This window comes from Lipotes vexillifer, unplaced genomic scaffold, assembly GCF_000442215.2.
Source record: "Lipotes vexillifer unplaced genomic scaffold, Lipotes_vexillifer_v1.1 scaffold190, whole genome shotgun sequence".
Classification (NCBI taxonomy): domain Eukaryota; kingdom Metazoa; phylum Chordata; class Mammalia; order Artiodactyla; family Lipotidae; genus Lipotes; species Lipotes vexillifer.
In genome coordinates, this window is record NW_006794958.1 from 487,314 (window position 1) to 500,471 (window position 13,158).

The 13,158-nt window shown below is 36.7% G+C and overlaps 1 protein-coding gene across 1 annotated transcript in view; it reads right to left on the reverse strand.

The window, feature by feature from the left end:
* Positions 1 to 645: 645 nt before the first annotated feature.
* Positions 646 to 13,158, reverse strand: part of FANCM (FA complementation group M) — a 54,932-nt gene continuing 42,419 nt past the window's right edge. The window contains 7 exon segments of the mRNA XM_007467368.1: positions 646 to 704; positions 707 to 724; positions 1,487 to 1,602; positions 2,600 to 2,891; positions 4,716 to 5,091; positions 8,407 to 8,970; positions 10,887 to 10,993. Of these exon segments, the coding sequence (XP_007467430.1) occupies positions 646 to 704; positions 707 to 724; positions 1,487 to 1,602; positions 2,600 to 2,891; positions 4,716 to 5,091; positions 8,407 to 8,970; positions 10,887 to 10,993 (1,532 nt within the window).

Consider the following 13,158-nt stretch of genomic DNA (forward strand, 5'->3'; position numbering starts at 1 on the left):
GAGTATAGAAAGAGGCTGTTGCAGCTTAAATATGGATAGAGGTCTCTACACAGCAAGCATAAATAAATGAAATCTTCTAGGTTATGTCCCTCAAACCATATCAATTTATGAAATATTTTGTCTGTTGGGTGAACACAGAATCTGAGGACATTGGTGTCTGCATGAGATGTGCTGCAAGGAGGTCATCAGTCCAGGGCAATGTGAGGTTGTTGAGGGACTGCATGCTGCTGCTGTGCAGCCAGGGCACAGAGCACCAGATGTCCCTACCCAATGCACCACTGATACCATGTAACAGGAGTGAGTAGCAGCAAAAAAACAGCACACTGGAACCAGAAAAAGAAGTCCCTTTCCTCCTTCTACTTGACAAAGCTTAAATCATGCTCACTAGGGAGAAATGCTCAAAAAGTCCAGTCCATTCATTATAATGGACTGAGATACTGAAGGATGAATTTGAACCTGAGAGAGAACAAATTGAGAACTGCACATGAGCCAATAATTTATAGAACTTCTTTTCTTTCTGGCTTTGACAGAATTATTAAACAGCAGAAATAAGAGATTAGCTGCTTTAGAAGAATTCAGAATTTATACTATCCCAAAGGAGCTAAGTTCACAATCAGAGCAACTTTTTTAGTGAAAGAAAACTATCTAGTTCCTCGGTTCTTGTTCTAGATTTCCCAGTCTAAACTTGAGTAAGTCACTTGTTTCTGGGCCTCACGTTTATCATCTGATAAGAAAGGAAAGAGAAAAGCAATTTGAATTAGATCAGCTTTGAAGTCCATGCCAAGTCTAAGTGAAACCCTCTGCTGTGAGGTTGGTTCAACTACCCAACAATTAGCATAACAGACACAATGTTATGGGTCACGATGAAAGTCCACATTCCATAGCTCATCTATACTGAAATTTTCCAACGCCAAGATACCACTTCTTTGAATATGGTACTTCAACCAAAAAAAGTAGTATAAATCAGAGTTCATACTACTAGGATTAGACTGTTACTAGGATTCAGTTAAATTTTCTGCTTTCCTAGTTACTGGGGCATTATCTCACAATACACCTACCACCCACATCTATTCAATATAGTTGATATATGAGAAAAATTGTTTATGACCATTAAGCTGGCAGCAGACACATCAACCTATAATGCTAACAAATGACAATGATAGCACTATAATCTTTGGGAAAATTCTAAAATATATCTTTCACTCTAGCTTTTACTTAATAGTACCTTCAATAAGCTTTTTGTTCAATAAAAAAGTTTCATCTAACCAAAATGATTATTAAACATCAGATGTTTTGTTTTTTAATCATTTATATATTCTATATAAATAAAAATGTACACAGTGTAAAATAACAGATATGGAAATATTTATATTTATTAAACATAATCACAAACCACAGCAATGATTATTGAAGTGCATTTAGTATTGTGAGGGTTCTTTGATAACCCACCCTGAGCAGTCTGATCATGCATCAGATTTAAAACTACCTTTGTTAAGATCATTTGGCAACATTTGCATGTCAAATATATAGTGAATATATCTATAGATCTCCTCAGCTTTTTGATGAGTTACTTGTGCATACATGGAGATTTCCTGAGGTGAGCTGAAAAATAAACAAAAACATTATACTAAAACTTATGACTTATAAAATTCAATATTCTTGCTTAAAGAATACCAAACATAAAATCCTTTAAGAAAATCATTTTTTCCCAAGTTTTCTACATTCAGTTGATTATGTCTTAGCATTAGTTTAAATAAAACAAAAGCCTATTCCCTATATTTAAAATTATTTATAATAATTTCAACATCTTGAGCCTTTAGTTTAACCTATTTTCTAAAGCCTGCATTTGATTTTCAAGCAATATAATCATTAGAACCTACTAAAATTTTCAACTTGAACATTCTTCTAGTTACAGAACTAACCAGCCCAGAAATGTGAGACTGCAAGATCAAATTAAGTGCTGTCTGTCTCCCTCCCCACACGGCTCTAAGCTACTCAAAGACAATGCCTTTTTTTTTTCCTTCCATTAATGTCCTCAGCTTAATGCAGTGACTTATACATGTTGACAAGCAAAGTCTTTACTGAATGAAAGAATCTAACAGGCACTATACCTCTTTATTTTTAAAAATATTAAAATTCCTATGGGAGCTTCCCTGGTGGCGCAGTGGTTGAGAGTCCACCTGTCGATGCAGGGGACACGGGTTCGTGCCCCGGTCCGGGAAGATCCCACATGCCACGGAGCAACTAAGCCCGTGTGCCATGACTACTGAGCCTGCGCGTCCGGAGCCTGTGCTCCGCAACGGGAGAGGCCACAACAGTGAGAGGCCCGCGTACCGCAAAAAAAAAAAAAATTCCTATGAAATGCCTTCAAGGGTGATTTTAAAACAACCATTTAAAAATATTAAATTAGGGACTTCCCTGGTGGTGCAGTGAATAGGACTCCATGCTCCCAATGCAGGCGGCCCGGGTTCGATCCCTGGTCAGGGAACTAGATCCCACATGCATGCCACAACTAAGAGTTTGCATGCCACAACTAAGGAGCCCACCTGCCATAACTAAGACCCTGTGCAACCAAATAAATAAATATTAAAACACATACCTATTTGTCATCTTTTTCACAGATGAAAACTGGTGACACATATTCAGTGCAGCTATGTAACTTATATTGGGAATACTGAGATAAAATTGAAGTGCCTCACATTTATTGCTGTTCACCACTGTTGAAACATGAATACCAACATTCTTTCTTTGTTCCACTAAAGACAATTCCTTTAGCAAATCTGCAGTTTCTTCTTGGCAGGAACTGAAGAGAATTCGGATTCCAGCACCAGTTAAGGTAGTCAGCAGGTTGTCATAGCTCTTTGTTCTCCTAAACATCCTGGATGTGTCTCCTAAATATTTTACATTTAGGAAAATGCAAACCTTAGTAAGTTACATTAAGTAGGACCATTAATACTATGTATTATTAAAATCCCAAGATCTACATCATTAAACAAACTAGTGCCACATTATGCTAATGAGAAACCCTACCACTAAAAATTTCAAGTGATCCTCAAATAGAAAAAAAGGAGAACTGTCTTTATGAGTGTCTTAAATTGGAATCTACAGAAGAAGGTGAGTAGGCAGGGGAGAGTATATTCCTAGATAATTCATTCCTAAAGACCAAGACCATATTACTTATCTCTAAAATTCATAATGGTAGCATTGCCGAAGGGTTCATTAAGTATTACTGCTAACTGATATAAAATTATCTTATTCCAAGAGTAACTCAATACACTGCATACCCATTATAACTTTAACTCCTGCCTATTAATTTACTTCCCTACTTTTCCCATTCATTTTCTTTCCATGTTCCACCTACATCCTTTTTTTGGCGTTCTTCCTTAAGCCAAAAAAAAAGATGTTTTTTTGCCACATTACTTTTGCCACATTACTTTCCTTTTTATTCCAAATCTATTTCCTTTATAAAGGATATGTTAGTAAAGAGTAACTTATAGAATTTTAACATTAGAAAGACCCAAAAGATCACTTAATCTAAAGCCCTCACTTGTCAAATTAAAAAAGGAAAAAAAGGGCTTCCCTGGTGGCGCAGTGCTTGAGAGTCCGCCTGCCGATGCAGGAGACGCGGGTTCGTGCCCCGTTTCGGGAGGATCCCACATGCCGCGGAGCGGCTGGGCCCGTGAGCCATGGCCGCTGGGCCTGCGCGTCCGGAGCCTGTGCTCCGCAAATGGGAGAGGCCACAACAGTGAGAGGCCCGCATAACGCAAGAAAAAAAAAAAAAAAAAAGGAAAAAAATTTGGGTTACTGAAAAACAATGATTTATCCAAGGTCACATGGTTCAGTAGTGACAGCGGCAATGAAAGGTACGTTGCTCAAATTGAACCAGTGTTTTACGTAAACTACATTATTTTCTTTTACATAATGACTGTATAATCCTTGAATTCTTCCATAGCAGCTTTCAGCTGCATGATTTCACTTAATCCTCATAACACCCCGGGATGAGTAGGAAAAGTATATTATTAACTCCTCAGAGGGAGTGATTTGTCAATGCAGTATCACATAGCTATAGAGACACCAGAACTCAGTGCATCTTCTGATCCCATATCCTATGATCTTTTCACTATTCTCAGGGGCTCCCCATTACAATTAAACATTACCCATGAAAATGCCCTAACTGAAGCTCCAAGCCTGCATTTTTTAATACATTCTAAGCATCCATTTTAGTGACCCATTGAGAACTCAACATATTCAAAATTAAACATCTCTTTGTCCCTCAAATCTGCTGTTTCTCTGATATTCATAATTTCAATGAACAGCACCACTACCTAACTGCCCAGTAATCAAGAGATTGGTCAGCTCAATAGTAATTCTTGATTGCTCCCACTTACTCCTGCTACCTCCTGATTTCACTTCCCTCCTGATTCCTCCTTTCCCCCACTGCTGCCTCATTTAGGGCCCCTCACCCTTTCTGGGGCTCCCAGAAAAAGACTTATGATTGGTTCACTTGCCTTCAATTTCTCACCCTTCGATTCTCACAAGCTGCATTTAAACACAATGACTAATGAAAAACATTATGGCATTATGTAAATATGAAATGACTTTCATGAGTCAGGTATTTAAATTTCAAGAGCTTCCCACATCCTGACAGTAGGATAATGAACCAAATAATAGGTTCCTTTATAGCCTTATAAACAAAACCATTTAAAAATACAAACCTGTTTTTTCTCTGTCCTTTTCCACAATCACACATATTCTTTCAAACATGCTCTGTAGGTACTGGATCTGGTCAATGAGCTTGTTCTTATTGATACTGTTTAACATCTCAGATTGAGACCTCCTTTCCACCACCATCCGGTTACTCACAATATAATCACAACCATTAAGAGGACAAACCTCTACCTGTAAGCCATGAACTGCTCTTAGGGAAGAAATTACTTCTGAACCAGAAGTGATTTCACGACTATCTACAAGAATGCAAGTTCTTTGGCCTTCCTGTGGAAGTCTAAGAGAAGCATGTGTGCCAGCCAAGTGTGGTCGTGAGTTGGAACAGTATGCCACTGAAGTGCCAGAATCCTCCAGAACACTAGTATCCTGAAAAGCAGAAAACATCAATCACGATCAGTTATATATATGTTAGCGCCATAAACTTCTAACACCTAGGCTGATTTTTCTTATTGATATGTTTTTTTCTTCCTTCAACATCAGCAAAGTGACTATGTAGATGAAGGACCAAGCTACCACTTAACACCTCGTAGGATGGCTAGAATTTTTTAAAAAGGAAAATGTGTTGATGAGAATGTGAAAAAACTGGAATGTACATTGCTGGTGGGAATGAAAAATGGTGAGGCCACTGTGGGGAGAGTTCTCAAAGTTAAAGAATTACCATATGGCCCAGGAATTCCACTCCTAGGTAACATACCCATAATAATTGAAACCAGAGACTCAGATACTTGTATGCCAATGTTGATTAATTTTGGAAAATCCTCAGCCATTGCTTGTTCAACTATATCTTCTACTTGCTCTCTTTTCTCCTTAATTCCAATTACATGTACCTTAGACTACTGCATACAGTCCCACAGCTCCTGGATGCTCCATTCTGTTTTTTCACTCTTTCTTTATATTTTTGATTGGGTAATTTTATTGACCTAGCTTTAAGTTTGTTGGTTCTTTCCATGGCTGCATTGAGTCTACTGATGGGCCTATTGCAGACATTCTTCATCTTTTTTTACCATGTTTTCCATTTCTAGCACTTCTACTTTATTGTTCTTTATATATTCCATTTCTTGGATGATATCCCTTTCTGTTCATGCATGTTTGTTTGACTTTTCCACTAGAGCCTTTAACATGTTAATCATAGTTATTCTAAATTCCCTGTCTGATAGTTCCAATGTCTGGGTCATATCTGAGTCTGGTTCTTGAGAATGTGTTTTTTTCTTTCTTCTATGTATAACTTTTGGTTGAAAGCCAAATATCTTGTGTAGGAGAGTAGTGATTGAGGTAAATATGAGCTCTACCAAAGTACAGAAATAGCTTTGGACCCATGACAAAACATCACAAAGTCCTTTCAAACTGAGCTGAGGTCTGGGCTCGTTTGCCAGGTGATTTTTCTAAATATTCTAACTTTTCTTTGTAAACCTGTGCCTCAGAGTTTTTCTCCCCATACTCTTGTCTCTCTCTCAGCAGTAGATTGCTTTTATTTCTCACTTACTGCTTGCTAGCCTGGTTGGAGGGAGTGCTAGGAGTGTGGGGACAGGTAGGGGGAAGGGGGTTTCTATTGTCCTGGTTCAGCCTGTCTTGGGCAGGACTTGTGTCCCTGGATCTCAGAGATGAGAACTTCTCAATGATCCTGCCCCCTCCCTGCCCCCAGTGGTTAGAGATCTCTAATGCTCTAGGCCCAAGATGTTTTCCTGCCCCTTTCTCAGATGTAAAGCATTTCTCTCTTACTCCTTTCCTCCATCTGCAAAGGGTCTTCACCTAAGCCCTGGAGGCTGTAGGGTTTGCTTCCCCCAGTAGTTTAATGCTTTTTGTTCCATAGGGTAAATAGGGGAGAAGGAACTAGATGGGGTTTGGTGCCTTTTCCACAGTAGCTTCTGGTCACTTCCCCAAGGCCTGCACTGGGAAGGAGGTTTTCTCTGATTCTCAATCTTTCTTGTGACCATCTGATGACTCTGTGGAAAAGAGCCCACGAGTGGTTGTGAATTACCCTTCTCTCTGCAACTCCTAGTGGTTCTAAACGCTCATGCTATCCCGTTGCCTTTTGCAATTCATTAACGTTTTAGCTGAATTCTTCTTGCCAGATTATACAGTGCCCAGTGACTGTCCCAAATCAGCAAGTCTCTCCTTGGAGGCACTTGTCTCCTTAGATATCAGGCTAATTGGCTGTCCTGCAACCTCAGATCCAAATAAACTTATGATTTTGTAGATTATCTGGCTTTTTTGGCTGTTGTTACAAGGATGGGAGCAATGCTCTTTCCAGCTTTCTGTATTCTAAGCTAAAGAGGAAGTCCTAATCACTCAGAATAATCCTTAAAATATATTTAATATTCAATTTTTTAAGAAAAGGAATAAACGTAATGAAGGAAGAAATGAACACTAAAGAACCAAAAGAAAATATTGGAAGTACTTATCTTGGAGTACAAAATGGCTTTTTAAACATGACACTGATGTCAGAAACTATAAAGAAAAAAATTGGAACTGTATAAGAAAGTTAAATTTTCCTGTGGCAAAACCCACTATTAAACAAAACAAAGGCAAATGACAAACAAGGAATACTGTCTGCAATACACATGACAAAATAAGTATTAATATTTTTAGTATCTAACAGTTTTTGACAGGATATTTAGTCTATTTTCTGTCTTCTTAAATTTATCTCAAATTCCTTCCCCTCCTAATTGGAAGAAGAATCATACTATATATATAGTATTAGATAGTAGAAGAAAAGTTAAAACACATTTCTGTTAAAACTCTATTTATCCTTTTTCACAGTCCTCAAAATATTACTAGCCTATATCTATTTTTTTTAGTTACAGCATGGCAAAGTAGAAATGTAGAGAGTGCTTACTGGTTTTGAAAGTACTGTGCAAGTACTGTGCAAGTATTACCTACCCTGACCCTGACCCTTGGGATTACTATTTTTCTAATACAGCTGAGAATACAGCTGAGGCTCAGGGAAATTAAGTACTTTGCTGTTCTCCAATCTATTTATAAGACTTAATCTAGTCAATTTTATTTAATTATGCCTTCCAGAAATAACTTTGTGCAAAAAAAGCCTGGAGATAATTTACAACTAGAAATGCCAATTTGAGGGCCATTGTGTGGACACTGGAGCATGTTGCTAAGGTGGAATGGGCTGAAACTCCTGGAATAAAAGAGAAATCTAAGTCAAGGTCTAGGGATTCCTATTACTATGACTTTAACCCCTATTTTAGCAAAACTATGAACTCTTAAAAACTGAAAATGATTTTAGGGATTACTTCATCAATAGTAACCATTCTGGAAGGAAAGAAATTCAAAGGAAGGAAATCAGGTGGTACCCTTAAACTCCTCACCCCAATAAGTAGATGAGAGTTACATACCAGAAGCCTTCAGAGGGGGAAAGAAAAGTTAATCTGGAGAAACTAGTTCTGAGCTTTAATTTCTATTAATTTTACCTTGTAGGAAGCCCATTTCCTATATCCTTTTTATAAAATTAGCAGGTTTCCTTACAGAAAACTATTAACACATTTTAAAAATAAGCATCCTACAAATCAGCTATAAAATTTATTGTGCTGGTTTCTTGTCTGAAGAATTTTATCACTTGCTAATTTTTCTTTGACCTAGTTATTTAACACAAAAGGAAGAAAAACAAACCAAAGAAAACCTTTTGGTAAACATACGAAGGCTTTTTTTCTCTAATCTGATTCATACCTTCAACTGAATTGGAAATTTTCTACAGTCTTTCTGTGAATCAGCAGTAGTGAATGATGATGAGGTAGATTCAATTTTAGTACAGCTCTGAGGTTTGAAGTCTGAGACATCGGAAACTGTAACCTTTAAATTAAGCGGTGCCTGTTGTCTCTGGTTTGGCGACTGATTAACAACTGGATTAGAGTGGTCCCTGGACTGCAATGAAGACCCAGAAGGCACTAAATTCAAACAGTGGTTTTGTTGTTCACTCTTGGTAACTGCACTTGGATTAATCACAGCGCTGGATTCCTGTTTATCATTTACATCGTTTTCCTCCTCACTTGAATCATCTGGTAAAATAATTCTGAATAATTTTTTTTTTGAAGATGCACAGTTTTGTCTCATCTTCATTTGTTTTAGCTTTACTGCACGTCGGGTTTTATATTTTTTACTCCTACTTGCAAAGCAATCTTCAGTTATTAGGTTAAAATCAACACAGACTTCTTCACTTGATTGGCTTTTGCAAGACTCCTCTTCATCAACACAAAAACTGTCTTCTAAATAGGTTTCATCTTGCTCAGGAATCTACAATACAAATATAAAATAAGAGTATTATAAATTTCATAAAATCAGCATATTTTAACATATTCTTTTAAGTTCATGGTATCTTTCTGAATATTTAGTTCACTTACTTTATTAAGTCAGTCACTTGCTCACTAACATATATTGAGCATATTCTTTTTTTTCCAGTTTTATTGAGATATAATTGACATACAACACTGTATAAGTCTAAGGTGTACAGCATAATGATTTGACTTATTACATCATGAAATAAGTTTAGTGAACATCCATCATCTCATACAGATACAAAATTAAAGAAATAGAAAAAAAATTTTTTAAGAGCTCTTAGGATTTACTCTCTTGACAATTTTCATATTTAACCTACAGCAGTGTTAATTATGTTTATCATGTTGTACATTACATCCCAAGTACTTATTTATCTTATAACTGGAAGTTTGTACATTTTGACTACCATCATCCAATTCTCCTTCCCCCTACACCACTCCCCTGCCTCTGGTAACCATAAATTTGGTCTCTTTTTGTATGAGTTAGTTTGTTTGTTTTTGAAGTATAATTAACCTACAATACAATGTTAGTTCCTGTTACATAACATACATTTCAAAATGATCACCTGGATAAGTCTAGTTACAATCTGTACAAAGATATTACATAATTATTGACTATATTCCCCACACTATACATTTTGTACCTATGACATTTATCTTGCAACTGGAAATTTGTACCTCTTAATCTCCCTCACCTATTTCTCTCCTCCCCCAACTCCCCACTGGCAACCACCTGTTTGTTCTCTGTGTCTATGATTGTTTCTTTTTTATGTTGGTTCATTTGTTTTTCAGATTCCACATATAAGTGAAATCATACAGTATTTGTCTTTCTCTGTCTGACTTCTTTCACTTAGCATAATGCCCTCTAGGTCCATCCATGTTGTCACAAATGGCAAAATTTCATTCTTTTCTATGGCTGAGTAATATTCCATTTTATATATATACCACATCTTCTTTCTGATTATATTCTTTATGGAAGAAAATGGGGAGTTTGGGAATAAAAAAGGAATGATTTACCCTCTAGAAATTTACAGTCTAGTGCAAGTAGCCAGAAAAATAAACAGTAATTTATAAACAATGTGATAAATGCTATATAATAAACACAATGAAAGTACAGAGATAAGAATGACCATATTTCCAAGGTGAATATGGCAATTTATAAACAAATGAGGCTAATATGAAATTGTTATCCATAAATGAAAAATAATCTATGGTTTTTAGGATATACCATTTTTATGAAAAAATTAATTTTCAAGAGAAATATGACAACATAGAAGAATTAAAATTTTAACTAGTAGATGATAAAGTTCTATTCACTTCCTTTAAGTATTCTCCTAATTGGAAAACAATTTAAGAGTATATTCTAGGGCTTCCCTGGTGGCGCGGTGGTTGAGAATCCGCCTGCCAATGCAGGGGACACGGGTTTGAGCCCTGGTCCAGGAAGATCCCACATGCCACGGAGCAACAAAGCCCGTGTACCACAGCTACTGAGCCTACGAGCCACAACTCCTGAAGCCCATGCACCTAGAGCCAGCGCACCGCAACAAAGAGTAGCCCCCACTCGCCGCAACTAGAGAAAGCCCGCATGCAGCAATGAAGACCCAATGCAGCCAAAAAATAAAATTAAATAAATTTTAAAAAAAAGAAAAAAAAGTATATTCTAATTAGCTCAAGTTAACAAAAGGATAACTTGCTCAAATCAGGACTAAAAGGGATTTTGAGAATTCATTTAGCCCACCTTCCTTACTCAGGGTAGAAATTATTGCAAATAGTTCTAATGGTCCAATTTTAGAAACAAAATGAAGGCTTCATTAACAGGAATATATTTCAACACCACCACTAGGAAATTCTCCACTATATTTCTATAGTTCATACCTGTGAGAAAATGTTTACGTTGTTATGTTTCTTATGGACCATTTTGTACCGATAGTTCATCAGTGGACTTCGCACAGATTTCATGTAAATAGCTCTCATTTCAGAATCTGTGTATAGATAAAAAAAAAAAATCAAATAGCAAAATTATTTAAATGAAAACTAACAAAGTATTTAACTTTGACCTATCCCAAATTCACATGATTCAAAACTTGTGGAATTCTTTTACACAAAAGATATTTAATATATATTGAAACATGTCTGAAAACAATTATTCAAAAATGCAAAGTTACAGGCTTCCCTGGTGGCACAGTGGTAGAGAATCAGCCTGCCGATGCAGGGGACACGGGTTCATGCCCCGGTCCGGGAAGATCCCACATGCCACAGAGAGGCTGGTCCCGTGAGCCATGGCCGCTGAGCCTGCGCGTCCAGAGCCTGTGCTCCGCAACAGGAGAGGCCACAACAGTGAGAGGCCCGCGTACCACAAAAAAAAAAAAAAAAAAAAAGCAAAGTCAGGAGTTTTGCCTTTGACAGACCATCTAGTTGGGTGATCATGGACAATTTATTTAAGCTCTCTGCCTTAGCTATCTCTCTCCTCTGATAAAGTAGATTAGGAGAGTGCCTTTTCATGAAAATTAAATGTACACAAAGACCTTAGAACTGTATCTGATTTATAGAAAGCATTCTATAAAACTAAAACATAAAAAATCCAGGCAAAAAAAACCTATACTTAAAAACATCAAAAGCCACAGCCAATAGTATGTTTCATAATTTTCAGTCAAGCAGAAACTAGGAAACACAGGTTTTTATTTATGCCTATCTTTATTTTTTAAGGTTGTAATCAGAAAGCAACTTTATTTTTGTCTCTCATTTCCCCTTACATATTTTTGGAGTGATTAAATTAATTAACAGGTTATTTTGAGGGATAACATTGCTAATTTAATGACTATCATGCTTGGGACAAGATGTATAAGCTTTTCTTTGAATAATATTTCCCTTATCTCCATTCCATAGCTAGCTTCAACTATTAGATATTCTCCTGACTTAACTACCCACTTCTTACTCATGATAAATCCCTACAAAATTTAGTGAGATCTTTATTTCCAGTTTACTATTTAAAAGGACTCAATCAAGGAGCTTTCAGAGATTTTTTTTCGTTTGTTTTATAGATTTTTTTTTGGTATAATGCATATACAATAAAATTCATCCTCTTTAGGGTATAGTTCTTAGTCTTGACAAATGCATAGTTATGGCAACCACTATTCTATTTGCTATCGCTATAGTTTTACCTTTTCCAGAATGTCATATAAATCAAAATATATAGTATGTAACCTTTTGAATCTGGCTTTTTCCACAAAGCATAATTCATGTGAGATTCATCGGCCTATCATTTTTTAAAGTTATATAGCAAAGAGCACCTAAGAAATGAGGCTTAAAAAAAAAATAATGTGGATTTTGAGATTTTCTTAAAACAAAAAAACTTTGAAATCCTACGTTTCAAACATACTGGTTTTTTTTAAAACATACTGTTTCTAAATGGAGTTTCAGATCTCCCTACTCTCCATCCCAACTGCTCTACCTTCAACCTTCCCAATTGCAGCAACTAAAGTCCTTCCTGCTGCTCAAGCCCACTGACTCCCTCTTTTTCTCTCTAATCCATCAGAAAATCCCATTAGCTGTACATAGCCAGAATCCAATCTTTCACACCCTCTCACTGCCCCCACCTTGGTAGAAGCCACTAACATTCCTTGATTAGATTACTGCGATGGCCTCCTAAATGGTCTTTTTCCACCTTTGCTCCCAAATAGGCTGTTCTCAACACAGAAGCTAGAGCGATACTACTTAAATAATATGAGCTGGCTGCTCATTCATTACTCTCTGATCTCACTTCCTACTACTCCCCTTCTCACTCATTCAATTCCAGTCACAATGCTGTTCCCTTAAACAAGCCAGGCACACTCCTGCTTCAGGGCTTTCACATTGGTTGTCATCTTTGCATCAACATTCTCCCACCAGATTATACAATACTACAGACCTGCAAAAGAAACCTTATTCTGCAAATCATATCAGTATCAGCAACATGGTACCGAGAACTTTGTATTTAAAGCCTTTTTTCTTTAAAGTCACAGACCTTGGGAAACTTTGCTGTTTCAAATCATATCAGGCACTGCAGGAGCAGAATAATGGCAAGATTTGTGAAGGATAAGAATACAGAAGAGCCCACCACAATCTTTCCCATTTCTGTTTTCTTTTTTTTTTTTTTTTTTTTTTTTTC